General features: G+C 45.0%; 1 protein-coding gene across 5 annotated transcripts in view; it reads left to right on the top strand.

Annotated features, from left to right (window-relative positions):
- The window catches only part of LOC143274998 (uncharacterized), a 316928-nt gene that overhangs the window by 254909 nt on the left and 42019 nt on the right, over positions 1-20000 (top strand). For 4 of the 5 annotated variants that reach the window (XM_076579047.1, XM_076579048.1, XM_076579046.1 and 1 more), the window contains 4 exons: positions 2741-2866; positions 4092-4167; positions 6511-6807; positions 11152-11238. In XM_076579047.1, the coding sequence (XP_076435162.1) occupies positions 2741-2866; positions 4092-4167; positions 6511-6807; positions 11152-11238 (586 nt within the window). The remainder of the gene's footprint in view (positions 1-2740; positions 2867-4091; positions 4168-6510; positions 6808-11151; positions 11239-20000) is intronic. The other variant, XM_076579049.1, reaches the window with a different exon arrangement.

The raw sequence follows: 20000 nt of genomic DNA, 5'->3' as shown, positions 1-20000 counted from the left end.
TTACGTTTGTTTACCACGGGAGAATACAGAACACAAAAAAGTCTCCAGTGAAAGAAATTCATTTGTGGTGCAAAACGCATTTATGCCAGTAATGCACAATGACAGTCATTCAACGTGTAGATTCCTTGACTACTTTCCAATGATATTTTCTCTGTCGATGTATTAATGCTTCTGGTCGTCAGCATAACTGTGCCAACACTGATGGCCACCACCTATAAAAACATCAACAAAAAAAAAAAGCAACAAACAAAAAACAAAACAAAAAAACCACAAAAAAGCAAGCAAGCAAACAAACAAATAGTAACAACAAAAAACAAATAGACGGGAATGACAAACAAACAGCAACAACAAACAACAACAAACAGACAGCAATAACAACAAACAAAGAACACACAAATAGAAACAGCAACAACAAACGAACAGCAACATCAACAACAAACAAACAGCAACAAACAACACAAAATGGTAACAACAAACAAACAGCAACAACAACAAACAACACTCAAATAGTAACTGCAACAACAAACAAACAGCAGCAGCAACAACAAACACACAAATAGTAACAACAACAAACAAACAGCAACAACAACAAACAAACAACACTCAAACAGTAACTGCAACAACAAACTGCAGCAGCGACAACGAACAAACAGCAACAACAACAACAACACAAACACAGACAGTAACAACAACAAAGAAACATAAAAAATGGTTAGAACATTCATCAGTAGCCAATCCAAAGACAAAAGAACCCGCATGATGCACCCATGCAGTCACCAGTTTTCATTGTCCCGATTTCTCTGTTCCGTGTCATCACATAGCTCTCAGTGTTGCTTTGTTGCAGCAGTGCGTGAACAGACACGGAGAGTTGCGCTCCGGAAACACATTCATTCCATATGTGTCGGGGGAAATAGCAAATCTGTTGGCTTATAATTATGAGAGTAACGAACCATGACAGTTCCTACACACACACACACGTAACATAGCATTCCTGAAGACGCCAGTAATGACTTGATGTTACTACCAGTCGGGTGGATGGAGGCATGCAGACAGCCCCAGTGACCTACTTAGACCAAGATTCTTCCCCCACGCACGAGCGCACGTGCGCACACACACACACACACACACACACACACACACACACACACGCACGTACATAAACACACAAACACACACACGCGCACGCACGCACGCACGCACGCACAACCCAAGTTCATACCGAATATTCAGTGTGTCCCAATTGTTACTAAACTCGCTTACACTCATGGTGACCGTCTTTCCTTTTTTTCTTTTCTTTTTTCATACCCCATCACCCCGTGTGTACTTTTTACCTGTCTTACCTTCGCACATTATATCATGCCTTGTCCTTTTCGTGGTTCTTTATACACTCAATCCACCCCCCCCCCCCCCCCCCCCCCACACACACACACTCCGCACCCCCACTCTTTCCACCCTCCCTCTCTCTCCCTCATTGTGTACACGCGGGTGCATGTGTAGCTCAAGCGCATGGAGGTGTGCGTGCCTTTGATGTCTCCGTTCATCTTGTTCCTGGTGTGTATTGTTCCGCTTGTTTTTGTCCTTGGTGCTCTTGTACTTACTTGTTCTCCTTGTTCTGGTTCTCCTGATTCTTTTCTCCTTGTCCGTGTTCTTGTTCTCCTTGTCCTTTTCTCCTTATTCCTGTTCTTGTTCTTTTCTTGTTCCTGTTCTCCTTGTTCTAGTTCCTGTTCTCCTTGTTCTTGTTCTCCTTGTTCTTCCTGTTCTAGTTCCTGTTCTCCTTGTTCTTGTTCTCCTTGTTCCAGTTCTCCTTGTTCCTGTTCTTGTTCTAGTCCCTGTTCTCCTTGTTCTCCTTGTTCCCGTTCTCCTTGTTCTAGTTCCTGTTCTCCTTGTTCCTGTTCTCCTTGGTCTTGCTCTCCTTGTTCTTGTTCTCCATGTTCTAGTTCCTGTTCTCCTTGTTCTTGTTCTCCTTGTTCCTGTTCTCCATGTTCCTGTTATCCTTCTCCGTGTTCCTATTCATGTTCTCCTTGTTCCTATTCATGTTCTCCTTGTTCCTATTCATGTTCTCCGTGTTGCTGTTCATGTTCTCCTTGTTTCTATTCATGTTCTCCGTGTTCCTATTCATGTTCTCCTTGTTCCTATTCATGTTCTCCGTGTTCCTGTTCATGTTCTCCTTGTTCCTATTCATGTTCTCCGTGTTCCTGTTCATGTTCTCCTTGTTTCTATTCATGTTCTCCTTGTTCCTGTTCATGTTCTCCGTGTTCCTATTCATGTTCTCCTTGTTCCTATTCATGTTCTCCTTGTTCCTATTCATGTTCTCCGTGTTCCTATTCATGTTCTCCTTGTTCATGTTCTCTTTGTTCCTGTTCATGTTCTCCGTGTTCCTATTCATGTTCTCCGTGTTCCTATTCATGTTCTCCTTGTTCCTATTCATGTTCTCCTTGTTCCTATTCATGTTCTCCTTGTTTCTATTCATGTTCTCCTTGTTCCTGTTTTCAGTTGTCGGTGTTTGTGGTGATGGTAGTAGTAGTAGTGGTAGTAGTAGTAATTTTTCTTGTTCTTGTTCTTCTTCTCAGTCGTCGTCGTCGTTCTTGGGCAGCAATGCCCATGATCACCCGTATGTGCCAGTGGGCTTTTCCGTATATGACCGATTTTCCCCCCCGCTTTTGTAGGCAGCCGTATTCAGTTTTCGGAGATACCACGACATATATTACCTGCTGAGGTTTGTTGTCTGGGGCTGTTTCAGAGGGGTCCCTCGCAGTTGGCCAAGGAAGACGCCAGGTCCACGTTATCAGTCGCGGCTGCCACCAGCACCACCAGCACCATGTCGTCCTACGACCAGATCGACGATGAGGAGGAGCTTCACAAGCTGGTGAGTGTGCCCCTGCCTTGTTTCACAGCGCGAAGGACGCACATGGTTAAAACAACAACAACAGCAACAGCAACAGCGGCAACAACAATTACAACAGCAACGATAACAACAGCAGCAACTACAACAGTAGCAACAATAACAGCAGCAACAACAACTACAACAACAACAACAAAAGCCTCACAAAATCAACAGGGGGTATGGATGAGGGTTGGGATTACGAAAAGGGTTTTGGAGTTTGTGTCACTGCCCAGGGGAGAGAGACAGAGACAGAGAAGGTTGGGCAGCAGTCGAGCAGTTACAACACAACACAATGCAGTAGAATACAATACAATACAATACAATACAATACAATGCAGTGCAAGGCAAGACAGTGCAATACAATACGATAAAGTGCAGTGCGAGGCAAGACAGTGCAATACAATACGATAAAGTGCAGTGCGAGGCAAGACAGGGCAATACAATACAATAAAGTGCAGTGCGAGGCAAGACAGGGCAATACAATACAATACAGTGCAAGGCAAGGCAAGACAGTGCAATACAATACAATACAGTGCAAGGCAAGACAGGGCAATACAATACAATACAGTGCAAGGCAAGGCAAGACAGTGCAATACAATACAATACAATACAGTGCAAGGCAAGGCAAGACAGTGCAATACAGTACAATACAGTGCAAGGCAAGGCAAGACAGTGCAATACAATACAATACAGTGCAAGGCAAGGCAAGACAGTGCAATACAATACAATACAGTGCAAGGCAAGGCAAGACAGTACAATACAATACAATACAGTGCAAGGCAAGACAGTACAATACAATACAATACAGTGCAAGGCAAGGCAAGACAGGGCAATACAGTACAATACAGTGCAAGGCAAGGCAAGACAGGGCAATACAATACAATAAAGTGCAGTGCGAGGCAAGACAGTGCAATACAATACAATACAATAAAGTGCAGTGCGAGGCAAGACAGTGCAATACAATACAATACAATAAAGTGCAGTGCGAGGCAAGACAGTGCAATACAATACAATACAGTGCAAGGCAAGGCAAGACAGTGCAATACAATACAATAAAGTGCAGTGCAAGGCAAGACAGTACAATACAGTGCAAGGCAATACAATGCAATACAATACAATACAATACAATACAATACAATACAGTAGAACACAGAGCAGTGCAAAAAGAATGCAACACACCCATCGCACGCCTGGTGTCATGTCGCAGATGAACTCGGTGGAGAGCTTCGACGAGAGGAAGAAGATCAGGAACAGGTTACGGGAGATCAGGGACAAGCAGAGAGGTAGGACACGGCCACAGTCACTTGTCTTGACAGTGGTGATGATGATGATGATGATGATGATGTTATTAGTGTCTCTGCCTCTATTCTGTCTGACTATCTGTTTCATATATATATCTTGTCTGTCTGTCTGTCTTTGTCTGTATCTACCTCTCTCCTCTAGCTGCAGTTTACCCTGAAGGAGTGATGTGATTCACACTTTCTAATACACCTACACTGCAGTTTACATGTTTGATGTGATGTGAAATAGTTCACGTGTTCAGCTTTCGGGTACATTAATCCAGGTGATTTCCGTTATTTGTATCTATGTGCCTTTTTCTCTCCCCCCCCCCCCCTCCCCCCCCCACCTTTTTTTTTCTTCATCATTTTTTCCCCCTTGTATGTTTTCAGATGTCTTTTCGTTCTTTTGTAATACCTAAGAATTTTTAAAGAAATTGCTAAGAAAACCTGTCTGCTTAATACCTTATTGATGCTCAGTCGCCTTTGAATATTTTCATTTTATTTGTATACTCCTTAACTCTTTCCCTTTTTTTTTTTATCATCCGAGAACATCATATATGTATGTTTGTATATTCGTATCATACACAGATATACCCTATTCTTTCTTTACTTCAAACACCAGACACATAACATGTTTATATTGTGACATATTATCGTGTTTTCGTTTCTTACACTGCACATATACATGATTTTTTTTTTCCAGTTGTCACATTTATGCACAAGATGTATTTTACTAACACCCCCACTTTGGCTGGTGTATATTTATGAACAATTTGCTTTTCCACCATTTCTTTCTCTACTCCCCACCACCCAACCATGAACCACCTCCACACCACGACAACCACCACCACCACATCAACGTCTTTACCCCCATCGGCCTCCTCCCAACTACGTCATCATCAACACCCCCCTGCCCACCACCCACTGTCTTGTCCAACCACCCCAACACCCCACAACCCCCCTCCATTATCTCAACACCCCCTGTCCACCACCCACTGTCTTGTCCAATGATCCCACCCCAACACCCCACAACCCCCCTCCATTATCTCAACACCCCCTGTCCACCACCCACTGTCTTGTCCAATGATCCCACCCCAACACCCCACAACCCCCCTCCATTATCTCAACACCCCCTGTCCACCACCCACTGTCTTGTCCAATGATCCCACCCCACCACCTCAATACCCCACAACCCCCCTCCATTATCTCAACGCCCCCTGTCCACCACCCACTGTCTTGTCCAACCACCCCAACACCCCACACACCCCCTCCATTATCTCAACACCCCCTGTCCACCACCCACTGTCTTGTCCAACCACCCCAACACCCCACAACCCCCCTCCATTATCTCAACGCCCCCTGTCCACCACCCACTGTCTTGTCCAACCACCCCAACACCCCACAACCCCCCTCCATTATCTCAACACCCCCTGTCCACCACCCACTGTCTTGTCCAACCACCCCAACACCCCACAACCCCCCTCCATTATCTCAACACCCCCTGTCCACCACCCACTGTCTTGTCCAATGATCCCACCCCACCACCTCAATACCCCACAACCACCCACCATTATCTTAACACCCCCCCCCCCATCCACCACCCACCGTTTTCTCCAACCACCCCACTACCACATCCACCACCACAACGAATCCTCCACTATCTCACCACCCCATTCCACCACCCACCGTTATCTCAACACTCCTCTCCACGGCCAACCATTTTCTCCAACTACCCCCCCACCCCACAACCACCACCACCCACCATAATCTCAACAACCCCGTCCACCACAACCACCCACACTCCTCTCCACCACCCACCGTCTTCTCCAACCACCCAACCCCCACCACAACCACCTACCGTTATCTCAACACTCCTCTCCACCACCCACCGTCTTCTCCAACCACCCAACACCCACCACAACCACCTGCCATTATCTCAACACTCCTCTTCATCACCCACCGTCTTCTCCAACCACCCAACCCCCACCACAACCACCTGCCATTATCTCAACACTCCTCTCCACCACCAACCGTTTTCTCCAACTACCCCCACTCCACAACCACCACCACCCACCATTATCTCAACAACCCCGTCCACCACAACCACCCACACTCCTCTCCACCACCCACCGTCTTCTCCAACTACCCAACCCCCACCACAACCGCCTACCATTATCTCACCACTCCTCTCCATCACCCACCGTCTTCTCCAACCACCCAACCCCCACCACAACCACCTGCCATTATCTCACCACTCCTCTCCACCACCCACCGTCTTCTCCAACCACCCAACCCCCACCACAACCGCCTACCATTATCTCACCACCCTCACCACCACGCCTACAGAGGAGATGGAGGCCCGACGCCAGCAGCGGGAGAAGGAGACGGAGGACCTGGTGCGCAAGAAGTTCGCGATGGCGGAGGAGGAGAAGAAGCGCAAGATGGCGGCCTACAGCGCGCAGAAGGCCACGCACGAGCGCGACTCGGAGTACGTGAGCACCTCTGAGAAGCTGATCACGGACAAGCACAAGCTGGCCGAGGAGGAGAAGCAGAAGAAGCTGGAGGCCTACAAGAACATCGCCAGCAAGGAGCACAAGGCGGGCGAGGCCAAGCCCTCCCGGCCCGCCGTTACCAAGGCCCCAGGTGATGATGATGATGATGATGATGATGTTGTTGATCCACCTCCACCACCACCAACCCCTTGCCCCTGCATCTCTTTTTTTCCATCCTCCTTCTTCCCCATTTTCTCCGTGTGTGTGTGTGTGTGTGTGTGTGTGTGTGTGTGTGTGTGTGTTATTTTGGGTTGTTGTGTTTTTTTTTTCGTGTGTGAATGTGGCTTGTGGCTTGTGGATCGTGTGTGTGTGCGTGTTGTGCGTGGCATGTGTGTATTGTTGCGGATGCTGGGTTTGTGATGTTTCACGCCTGCAGTGTGAACGTTTATTTTGTGAAGGGCCAGTCTCACTTCCAGTTTTGAGAGAGAACTTGTTCTCGGGGTGGGGTAGGGGATGGGGTTGGGAGGGTGGGAGTTGGGGGGGGGGGGGGCGCATTTCAAGCGAGCCTAGAACGAACCTCTTTGTACTCTACGAGAGCGGAGTGGGGCTGTCAAAATCAGCTAAGGGGTTCAGCTCTCATTAGTTGGAAGTTACCTCCTGGGGGTCAGTTTAGACTAGTCTGCATAGACTTAGGGGGGTAAAAAGCAACAGGGTGGGGGGGTAAGAATAGGTTGCTACACCGGGCTGGATCACTAACCATATCGCCGCGTTCTAATTACTGAGTCCACCATTCCTTGACCAGTCAAGCGGGTGGAATGGTTAAAAAAAAAAAAATAAATAAATAAATAAAAATCGCTCTGCTGCGCAGGATGTCGGAAGTGATCAATGTATCGAATTTGAGCTCGATAGGTTGAGACATGTGACAGTCATAGCTTCCCTTTACAACAGACAGGGAAGACGGTTATTTTTCGAGGAGAGTGTGTAAAAGGTGTAAAAGAGGTATAGACAGATGGTACCTGACAGTCACTTCAAGAGGGGAGTGTGTAAAAGGTGTAAAAGAGGTATAGACAGATGGTACCTGTCAGTCACTTCAAGAGGGGAGTGTGTAAAAGGTGTAAAAGAGGTATAGACAGATGGTACCTGACAGTCACTTCAAGAGGGGAGTGTGTAAAAGGTGTAAAAGAGGTATAGACAGATGGTACCTGTAAGTCACTTCAAGAAGGAAGTGTGTAAAAGGTGTAAAAGAGGTATAGACAGATGGTACCTGTAAGTCACTTCAAGAAGGAAGTGTGTAAAATAGGTATAGACAGATGGTACCTGTCAGTCACTTCAAGAGGGGAGTGTGTAAAAGAGGTATAGACAGATGGTACCTGTAAGTCACTTCAAGAGGGGAGTGTGTAAAAGGTGTAAAAGAGGTATAGACAGATGGTACCTGTCAGTCACTTCAAGAGGGGAGTGTGTAAAAGGTGTAAAAGAGGTATAGACAGATGATAAATCCATCACATTAACGTACCAATAGGTTAGTTTCCTCTCTTGCAGTGACACTGGTCGCTTTTGCTGTTGTCCTGGCAATGGCTGTGGCAAAAAAAAAAAAAAAAAAAAAAAAAAAAATCTCATATATGCTGAGCTTATGTATGTGTACATTGTACTTATATTGTGTGAATTGCGTGTATATCGCACACACACACACGCGCGCGCGCGCGCGCGCACGCGAGGGCTTCAAGCGCACTCAAACAAGCTACCAAATAACCCATGCACAAAGCAACTGCTTAATTTGCACTTCCTTGTGCTGTTGGCTTCTCGTCTGCTCCTCCTGCCTTTGCTGCAGTAATGCTCAGCTACGCTTCTGTCGTTGTATTTGATTTTTTTTGTGTTCATTTCTCATTGTCTTTGGGTATCATAATTTGTCAGTTATGTCTCTCCATCTTTCATAGAGTTCAGCCACGGACCATAGCCGCCTGTTGGATATTGTTGTCAGATGCTGAACAGGTTCTTGTTTCTGCCATCAGCGTTTTGAGCACCGTTGTTTTTCTTCGTGTAAAGAATTATACTTAGTCGACTGCAGGTGCCGTTAGGTATTAAGCAGTGCTGAGTTCGCAAAGCGTGAAGAATTATGCCATGTTCATGGCGGGTGCATAAACGTAAGTTATTTCAGCAGCTCTAAGTTTTGTTAGCGTTTAGAATTATCCTACATCTTTAACGGGTGCGTAAGCTAAATATTTTAGCAGCGATAAGTTCGTTTAGCGTTCACAATTATGCCATGTCCATAGCGGGTGCATAAGCTATTTTAACAGCGCTAAGTTTGTTTAACGTTAAGAATTGTCCTAATTAACATGGCGTAGACTTGGAAAACATTCTTGGCAAACTCTTAAGCAAACTTAGCGCATCTAAGATCGCCACGGCAGCTCGGCCCTGTCGATTTGGTGCCGTTGTCCTTCACGTGGAGGTACTTACTTCTGTCAGCGTCTCTGTCCTTTGTCATCGTCTCTGTCCTTTGTCATCGTCTCTGTCCTTTGTCATCGTCTCTGTCCTTTGTCATCGTCTCTGTCCTTCGTCATGTTTTTTTTGTTTTGTTTTTTTAATTTTTAATTTTATTTTTTTACCCCCATTGTGCCCTGGGTGAGCTTCTGTCTTCATCCACCTCATACGAGTATCACGTGCTCAGTCTGTCCTCTGTATCGCCCCTCAACAATCCTGACCTGTGTTCTTCAGACAACGTGGTCTTTCGGCACTGCCTTCTCGTGTGTGTTTTGTTCAGGGGTGTTCATCATTATGTCGCAGTGCCACAGAGCAAGTACGAGTAATATGTGATGTTGTCCATTTTAGAAGGAAGGTGGCAGAATGGTTAAGACGCTCTTCTGCCAATGCAGTGAGGGTCTGGGTTCAAATCCCCGCTCTCGCCCTTCCTCCCAAAATTGACTGGAAAATCAAGCTGAGTGTCTTGTCATTCGGATGAGACGACAAACCGAGGTCCCGTGTGCAGCATGCACTTTTGCGAACTGCAAAAGTACCAGTGGCAACGAGACTGTTGTCCTCTGGCAAACTTCTGAAGAAGAAATCCCCTCTGTTAGGTACACAAATATATATACGCATGCACTCAAGGCCTGACAAAGCGCGTTTGGTTATGCCGCTGGTCAGGCTTTTGCCTAGCAGATGTGGTGTAGCGTATAAGGATTTGTCCGAACGCAGTGACACCTCCTTGAGAAACTGAAACAAACTTTCATTTTTCATACTGTTGTCGTGTTTAATCAACAGATCATAGGGACGCAGTATTGGAAAACACGCCATCCAGCCATTGTAGACCAACTTTGTATGAACTTATGTTTAATTTGACATTTGTTAGTCGCCTATGCTGTTAAGTTATCATATTGCCATTTGTAAGCACTTTGAAGATTTTTTTAGCCACGCAATCATTCATCTCAATAGTCAGTAGCCGCATTATCTAAAGTCCTTTTTTGAAACTGCAATCATTTGACCATTTATAACCTTATTGTAGGTATTAAGCTTCATCATCATGCCCGGAGAATACTTAGCACACATCAACAGTTTCCACTGTCATAGAAAACACTGTCTTGTTCATTAATCATCAATCGTTTCGCAATTTTTTTTTTACATGATTTATTTAAAGTTGGTCATAATGTTTTGTTTAGTTTTTAAGTCCATGGTTTATCAACCATTTCATAACTTTTGTACATGATTTATGTAAAATAACTTTTTTTTACAAATATAGGATGTATATAAATCGAATACATTGTTTTTCATTATCATTCATTCATTCATTCGTCCATCCATCCATCAGTTCGCTTATTTTCTGCTCATTTTGCTTCATTCATTCATCCATCCAACCACCCATTAATTAATTAATCAATTAATTCATTAATTATTCACCCATCCTTCCATCCATTCATTCATTCGTTCATTTGGATATCTTTTGCTCATTTTTTTCCATTCATTCATTCATTGATACATTCATTCATTCATGCATCCATCCATCCATCCATTCCTTCATTCATTCATCCATCCATTTTTTTCGCATATCATCTGCTTATTTTGTTTCATTCATTCATTCATTCATCCGTCCAACCATCCATTCATTCATTCTCTGATCATCTGCTTTTTTGTTTGTTTGTTTGTTTCATTCATTCATTCATTCATTCATCCGTCCAGCCATCCAGCCATTAATTCATCCATCCATCCAACCACGCATCCATCCATCCATCCATCATTCATTCATTCACTTATCATCTGCTTATTTTGTTTTCATTCATTCATTCATTCATTCATTCATTCATTCACAAACATGGAGACATCAGCACGTGATCACCGGGCTCACGGCTGGAAGGCGGCAGTAGAGAGTAAGATGGATGTGACGTCACGTCAGTCCATCGCTTGGCTGAATTAATGTATGCCTGTCGCCTCATGCATGGTTTTTGTCTCTCGCTTCTGTCGTGCAACCCGCTGCCTGACCCCCCCACCCACACCCCACACCCAGCAGACGACTCCAGCAGCGTGACGAAGAAACCGGAAACCAAACAGACTTCCGGTTTCGGGGGTGTGCAGTACGGAGCGTCGAGGGCCCCAGGTAGGTGTATCTGCCGGGCCTGTACCCGTGTGTTGTCTGTGTGTGTTTCTTAGGGAGGGGGCGGGAGGATGGGGGTGGGGGTAAACTGGTCACCTCGTATATTCGCCTCCACACTCCCCCCTCCCCCACACTCACCTGTATTTTGGAGCTGATGTACTTGTAAGTATGATGTGTATTGGTTGATTTGAAGGGATGAGGATACCTTCTCCCTCTGTGTCTCTGTCTGTCTGTCTGTCTGTCTCTCTCTCTGCGTGCGTGCGTGTGTGTGTGTGTGTGTGTGTGTGTGTGTGTGTTATAATGTTGCGGAAAAAGTTGCATTTTTAGGGGCTTGAGATCCACAGTGTTTACTTTGTACTCATCGCTGCTACTAAGAATGAAACAGATCGAATACTCAAACAAATAATCAAGTAAACGCATGGCTGTAAACTAACTTGGCACCATGACTAACAGGCAAAAGCGGGTGCTGCTGATAATTATTACAGTGGTGTTCATGTCTTTGCTGTTTGTGATTGTAGAGTTGTTTCATACTTTGTATGCCGTGATATTTTGTTTCGAATTACACAGTCACACATTTGTTTATTTACTTTGTATTATTAACTAGCGTATGTATATTTATTTTATCGACACTGATCTTATAACAATAACTACTGTCGTGAAAATACATAGAAACAAAGTCAGAAGTTGATTATTGAAGTACTCTTTAAAATTCTTCATGATATGTCGTTGTGTTATGCATTAGCTAAATACAGCTTTTTATAACACGAATGTAGCCATGATATGTTGTGTTTTAAACTGGTTAGATACAACGTTTTAAAATACACGTGACATGATTTCATTTTACTGAATAGAAATTTCTATTCAAAATGGCATTTCCGAGACAGCGCAGTTTATTCATGTGTGGATATTCAGATTGATACGAAGTCCTCTTTAAATGCCTCGAAAGGAAACGTGAAAATCATTCTCTATAATAATATATGTAATTCAGTAAATGTTACATTTGACCCAGTAATCTTCAGTTAATCTTCTTTCAGTGATATGGGGAGAGCCAGACTCACATGATGCACTGGTTGGTGACTATTTGAATGGTGTGAAAACATATCTAGTAGATTCAGTACTCAGCAGCTCAGGACTTAATTGTGATTGATTTCAGCCGTCCCCCCCCCCTTACACCCTCCCCCCCCTCTCTCTCTCTCACTGTTAGTCTCTCTTTCTAGTCTAAACAAGAACACGTCTAGCGTATCTAGTCTGTTACAGAACACATTTAATCTAGTACATCTAGCCTGAACCAGAACACAGTTTAGTGCTTCTAGTCTAAACTAGAATACACCAGGTCTAGTGCATCTAGTCTAGGGCAGAAATATGTGAGGCCAAAATACATCTAGGCCATTCCATTGGCCATGTCATAATACATCTAGTCTTGGTACGATCATTATGCATCTAGTCTTGGTGCGGTCATAATTCATCTAGCCTTGGCCAGAATTCGTCTACTCTGCATCAGATCGCATCAGTTGCTCGAATGCATTGCCCACCGCTCTTTTATTACATAGATAAAGTGATGTGCTAACCGTAGCTGGGAGGAGAGTGACCCCAGTGTGTACATGTTTAGCGATACCTTGCATGTATTTCCCAAATGTAAAAAAAACAACTATTGCTTCGTGTAAACGACAAGTTCATGTTCCCAGCTTCCTTTACTTTTATGCATTTTAGTCACTGTCACAAACCAGATTATGGTAAAAAAAAAAAACAAAAAAAACAAACAAACCAAAAACAAAAAAACAACAGCAACAACAACTAAAGTTTATAAAAGGTTTTTATAAACTTTAGTTTTTTTGTTTTGAAGAATCCTGCAGTCAGTTTTGTCTTCTTCTTCCCCAGATTATGGTCATTGTGATTTGGATGGGGTTACGGCAACAAAAACAGCCGGAATGTCTGTATACGTGTATGGCGGTTTATATTTATTACGTGTCGTCTCACTGAGATGCTTTGATAGGAAGGAAACCAATGTTTATACACAGATGGTGAAATTGTTTAATGGGGTTTGCACATTGCTCCGAGTTGAGAACAGGACAAAATGAAAGCGCGGAAGGCTTATTGCTGTAGTAGCAATTGCTGATAATTCCTGTGAATGATGGAGGTATCCCCCCCCCCACCACCACCGCCCCCCTCTTTCGCCACTTTCTGTTTGTGCGCTCTCTGTGTAACTCATTAAGTCGGAAATATCTGCCACACCTTGAAATGATTCAATTTCCATGGGCTTCAGTAGTGATAAAGATGGAAATATTATTTACCTTTCCAAATACGTTTCATTTGCTTTTGATTTTAGAAAGAAGCATTTCTCTCTCAAATAATGAGGTAACCAGATGTGCATTTCTGTTTTTATTGTTTACCTTTGTGTGCATGTAATCAGATCAGTTTTTCATCATTTTATATGTACTTGATTGGGGCTATGTCACGTCACTGTCACTGTCACTGTCACGTTACTGTCACTGTCACTGTCACTGGTTTCGAGACCAGATTTGGTCGTTGGGGCGCTGCACACATTCTCCATTTCTGACGGTCGTAGGATGGGACATGAGTTTAGGCAAAGCTCCTTCCTCTTTGTCCACTCGGTGATATTGTCTGCCCACTTTTTTCGCTGCCTGCCTCGCCTCCCCCCCCCCCCCCCCCCCGCACTGTTCCATGGGGCTAGAGCCTACATCAGTGAAAACATTTCCCAGTTCTGAGTTCCCATTCAGCAGCCAGTGGACCTCCCTTTTCTCTTCAGAGTGTTGAAATCTTGTGACTGTCAGCAGCCCGCGCGGTCCTCTGCAGTCTGCTACCTTGACTCCCTGCAGTCCTTGAGCCGTTCCGATGACCTTGCAAGGTCAGGGTCGTTGTTCAGCTGCTCCTCAGTTGCGGCGCTCTTCTCTTTGAGGCAGGCCAAGAGATGGGCTCCGTGCCAGCTGCTGGGATACATCGGGGAAACCCTGCAGAAACTTGACACACTGCCAGAGGAAACACACGCCCATTTTGTAACCGCACACACTATTTCGGTCATTTCCCAGAAAACTTAATCATTCTGTAAACCACGTATTTCCTCGTTCTTTTCAAGTGGCACCCCCCCCCCCCCCCCCCGGGCTATCCCCCGTCCCCATAACCCCCACCTACCTCCCCGAACTGAAAACATTAAAGTGTCTTGGTTGACTGCCAACGCGGCGTGAGGGTTAGCCTGCAAATTACCTGTTAGCCGTCAGTTTGTATGAAAAAATCCCATATGTGGGCTGCCGTGACTTGCACTTGCCGTTAGGGTCTTCTTCCAAGTGCCAGTTACGTTAATTCGTTGACAGGAGATTGTTGCACGTCTGCCCGAAATTCCAACAACGTCGTCCTCGATTGGTATGGTATGCCGGTCTTGAGGCTGACCGTTTTCCTTATTTCCAAAATCAACTCTTAAAGTCTCCAGTATGTTGGCTGACTGTTGAAAAATACCTTCATGTTCTTGTACATCTCACTCATAACCTTTGATACCATACGGCCTTCTGTACAGCTTAAATACGGTACCTTCTGGTTATCGGGTCATGACTGCACAATGTAAGAACTGTGAAGTAAAGTACACAGTAACTTCGGTTGACCGCCAGCGTGTCAAGGTTCTTTAATTAAACCACATCTTGGCTTGTTACACTGTCGGGATGTAGCTTGGTCATTTTCTGTCCCCGTACCTTTTTTGACTCACTTGTGTAAACAGACTGAGTCTATGTTTTAACCCGGTGTTCGGTTGTCTGTGTGTGTGTGTGTGTGTGTGTGTGTGTCCGTGGTAAACTTTAACATTGACATTTTCTCTGCAAATACTTTGTCAGCTGTCACCAAATTTGGCATAAAAATAGGAAAAATTCAGTTCTTTCCAGTCATCTTGTTTAAAACAATATTGCACCTCTGGGATGGGCACAGAAAAATAAAAAAGAAGCCTAATTATATGCAAACTGCATTTACTGTTATATTTATATTTTTTGTATTCTCTAAACTTGGCACTTTGACCTCTTATTCTGACACAACAACAAGAGGAGTCATTATTATCATTTTTTGTTCAAACAGGAACTTCTTTTGCTAAGCATGGAATTTTTATTTATTTTGCAAACGTTTTTGGTGCAGACAGTAAAAAAGGGAAATTACTCTGTAACTAATGCTAGGGGACTTAATTTATCACAAGTGAGTCTTGAAGGCCTTGCCTCTCTTGTTTCCTTATGTAATATTCATTGTCAGTGAATAAATAAATTCTTCCCCTAATTAGATTCACCGCCGATATTTTATTACACGTCCCTGTCTGAACCGTGCGTTAACCTTAATTATCACTGGAAACTTTCCACACAATTTTGTTGTTGTTTTTTCTGAAAGATGCATGAGTTCGTGGTGTACAGCCAAAACACCATCCATGGGGTCTTTTTTTTTTTTTTTTTTTTTAACCATGAGATAAGATTTACCTGACATAATCGCCAGCAAGCATCCCCCCCTTCTCCCCCCCCCCCCCCCCCCCCCCCCCGCCAAAGGTCCAAACCCCTTCTGTAGATCATACATGAACTGCAGTTTGTTGTTGTTGTTGCCAAAAGACCCAGGATCGAGCAGCACTGGGAGGGAACAGAAGCAGCCAGCCAGCAGGTGATGTTGAAAAAGAGGGGGAGAGAGAGAGGGGGGGGGGGGGGAGGGTGTGGGAGAGAGGTTGATGCTCTGCAGTAGATTCCGGTTATCACGGTCAGAGAATCCGCAAGTCTTGACAGCCGCTAAGAACAGCCTTGAGCAGGGTACGGTACAGCACAGCACAGCACAGCACAGCACGGCACGGCACAACAAGGCACGTGACAATCGGTGAAGAAGGGAAGAGAGGGTGGTGGTGGTGGGGACGGGGGGGGGGGGGGGAGCCGCCCTGTAGAGGTGCTGTCCGGGTGGTGGGGGTGGGAGGAGGGGGGGGGGGGTAGGGGGACAGGATAAACTCTTGGGCGGCAGCACGTTCACACGATGGTCTTTTTATCGCCGGCTTGGCTACAATGCCAAGACAAACGGGAAGGGGTGTGTGGGGGTGCGGTTGGGGGGTGGGTGGGGGTATTATTTTATACAAACTGCCGATAACGTTCCAGAGTCGCGGGTTTATATAAGGTACGTGGCGAGAAAAGGTCTGTGCTGTGTTGGCACCAGTGAAAACGAATGATGAGACTCGATAGGTAGATAGATAGATAGATTGATAGCTGGATGGATAAATAGGTAGATATATTGATAGCTGGATAGATAGATAGATTGATTGTATAATTGCTGGGTGGATGGATGGGTGGATAGATAGACGTACTGTTAGACTCGCAGACAGACATGCACAGGCAGATAGACGGACAGACACTACGTATACATAGATGGATAGATAGATAGATTAAGTAGATAGGTAAACTGATGGACATAGATGGGGTTAAAGAGAGAGACCGAGAGACAGACGGGGAGTCTTTGACAACTATAAGCATAAACATGCTTGCTAGCTTATGTTTGGAATTTTCTGATTTTGCTAACAGGAGAAAGAGAAAAAAAACAGAAGCTATAATATGTCACTTCCTTTCCTATTCTTCGTCAAACAAAACGTGGGAAACGATAAATAACACAAACACAAGGCGGCCTTTGAAGATACCCGAACACACTGCAAATTAGCGCTGGAGCATTCCGAGCTCCTCGTTACAGCACACCTCTGTCACTTGTAACAAGTTAGCGCTGGAGCATTCCGAGCTCCTCGTTACAGCACACCTCTGTCACTTGTAACAAGTTAGCGCTGGAGCATTCCGAGCTCCTCGTTACAGCACACCTCTGTCAGTTGTAACAAGTTAGCGCTGGAGCATTCCGAGCTCGTCGTTACAGCACACCTCTGTCAGTTGAAACAAGTTAGCGCTGGAGCATTCCGAGCTCCTCGTTACAGCACACCTCTGTCACTTGTAACAAGTTAGCGCTGGAGCATTCCGAGCTCCTCGTTACAGCACACCTCTGTCACTTGTAACAAGTTAGCGCTGGAGCATTCCGAGCTCCTCGTTACAGCACACCTCTGTCAGTTGTAACAAGTTAGCGCTGGAGCATTCCGAGCTCCTCGTTACAGCACACCTCTGTCACTTGTAACAAGTTAGCGCTGGAGCATTCCGAGCTCCTCGTTACAGCACACCTCTGTCACTTGCCCGGAAACTGTGCCAGACAGGGTGACTCTGGAATCGCTCCTGAAGCAACTCTGGCAGCAACACTGTTAAAACCCCTGCCGCTATCCTGTTCATTCCTTCAAGTGAGAGGCACACACCACCTGCCTCTGACGAAAAACCAAGTGTTGAAAAGGAAGGAACGAGAGAGAGAGAGAGAGGGAGAATGTGTGTGGGAGGGGGGGTGTCGGGGGGTGGGAGGAGGAAGAGATCGAGAGGGAGGGGAGGGAGAGAGAGAGGAGGGAAGAGGGGGGAATGGGAGAGACAGAGAGAGAGGGGGCGTAGGGAGAGCTCGAGAGGAGGGGAGTGAGAGATGGAGTGGGAGAGAGAGGGGGGGATAGACAGATAGACAGACAGACAGGGAGAGAGAGAGAGAGAGTTTTTTTCTTTTAGCTTTGAGAGGACTGACAGAAGCGTTCACCCACTGTACATTATCTGGTGGGTGTGAAAGACAGAGGCAGTCGGAGACATTCTTGTCCTGCCAAAACTCTGGCACTCAACCATTGTGCTCCTCACCTGTCTCTGCACAGCAAACGTGTTTACATCACAGCCTGCTGCTGAGCATCGCTATGTATGCACTTGCCCTAAGGCACAGGCTGTCGTACACTACGTACCTACGTGCACACACACACACACACACACACACACACACATGCACGCACGCGGCGCGCACAAATAAACGTGCGCGCTCGCTCACATCAGTGATGAAGTCCAAGCAAGGAACTAGCCATCAAACGATGGTATGTCTTTATATATGTGTTCATAAATGACTGTGGGGCAGGAGTGAGAAATGAAGTGCTGTCGGTTAGTTAACAGCTTCGCTTAGTTGAATCAGTAAGTCGTTTCATGGTCAGTAGCGTCGTGAGATATCGGTTTTCTTCTTCTTCACCTTTCTACAGATGACAGCCTGACTGACTGGCTGACTGACTGACTGACTGAATGAATGAATGATTATGTTCATTTTGTTGATACATTAGATATTTTCCATTTCCTCGAAAGAGAGTAATATGTTGATTCAGGTTTGTTTGTTTTTTGTTGTTGTTTTTTTGGGTTTTTTTTTTGTGGGTTTTTTTGTTTGTTTGTTTGGTTTTTTAACGGATTTCATCGTTCCTATTTCCTCAAACATACTGTATTATAAGGTACTATATTATGTTTTAGTTATTCTGTGTATTTATTTATTTATTTATTTTATTCATTCATTTATTTCATATTTGTTTGTTTATCTATTTATTGCCTTGTCTGTATGCCGGGAACATTCACTTTCTCTTGATATTACTCAAAGACGATGATGATAATGACAGTATCGCCGTACACAGTAGTGTTAGTGTTCGACATCCCGCACTGGCCCACGAAAAGAGCTATACTGATTAATGAGATCCTGATTTTTTCCCAGCAGCAGCAGCAGCAGCAGCCAATAAAAGACAACACACTCAGTCCTAACACACACCATTAACAACCGACAAGACACGGCGTCCACTTGAAATGGATAAATCTGCATGCATAATTATGTCAACGAAGGCAATGACACGGTCATTTAGAATGTCACTGAAGCAAGATAACCGAACGACACACTATTCCATGCTATTTGTTGCACATGCAGAAAAGAAAAAAAACAGTTGCAAATAAATGACTTGGCAGTTGGAGAGACTGAAAATAGACGACCGATATAAGAAGTCAGAAAAAGTGTTCGGGGGGGGGGGGGGGGGGGGGGGGGCTATCCCGTTTTCAGGTAGAGCGCTGCACCCATATTTGTTGATTTATATATATGTATTGCATATATATATATATAATTTATTCTTCTAGGTATTTATTGTTCTTTTTTTGCGAAAGGAGATAGGTGACTACCCGCGTGGAAAGTTCCAAACGGCTGTACTATAATGTACATTATGTAGAGAGACCGGCAGTGTGTAGCACTTTTGCCAAGCCACTGGGGCAGATGCAACGTGTTGGCGGAAATGTACCAGCCTCGACGTGGTTTCGCAATGCCCCCACTACCCACCCACCAAACCCCCACCCCCAGCCACTGTTCATCCCCACTCCCCTCGATCCCCCTGCCCTCCGCCCCCCCCCCGAACAAGCCCCCACCCCTCCTGATCGTGTGCTCTCACTGCAGCCTTCTCCCACGTGCTTCCCTCTCGCGACCAGGATGACTTATGAGGTCTGTGCGCGCCGTTTCTAAACAGACTAGATTACCTGGCGGTTCTGGCTTCGTGTGTATAAAACACAGAAGCTTTCATGGGTGCTGTTGCGAAGACTTTAGTACTAGAGTGAGCTTGGAAAACATCTTTTTTTTTCTTTTTTTTTACCAACTACCCCACAAAACCTCACTTAGAAAAAATAGATGAAAATAAAACTAAAACCACCCTTGTTTTTGCCAATGCGTGTTTTGTATGGCACGTTGAAGAATAAAAGGCAGTCTTGTCTAAATAGTCATTTGTCTTTGCTCGTGTCTTCAGCTATTTTCCTGCTCTGAAAAAAAAAAAACAGTCTTGTATAAATAGTCTTACGTTTTGCTTCTGTTATTTTCCTGTCCTGACAACGAGTGGCAGCATATGGCATTGCCCACGCGCGTGT

The sequence above is a fragment of the Babylonia areolata genome, chromosome 29 (genome assembly GCF_041734735.1).
Source record: "Babylonia areolata isolate BAREFJ2019XMU chromosome 29, ASM4173473v1, whole genome shotgun sequence".
NCBI classification, from domain to species: Eukaryota; Metazoa; Mollusca; class Gastropoda; order Neogastropoda; family Buccinidae; genus Babylonia; species Babylonia areolata.
The sequence above is the reverse complement of the archived record's forward strand: the minus strand, read 5'-3'. Positions and strand labels throughout refer to the sequence as shown.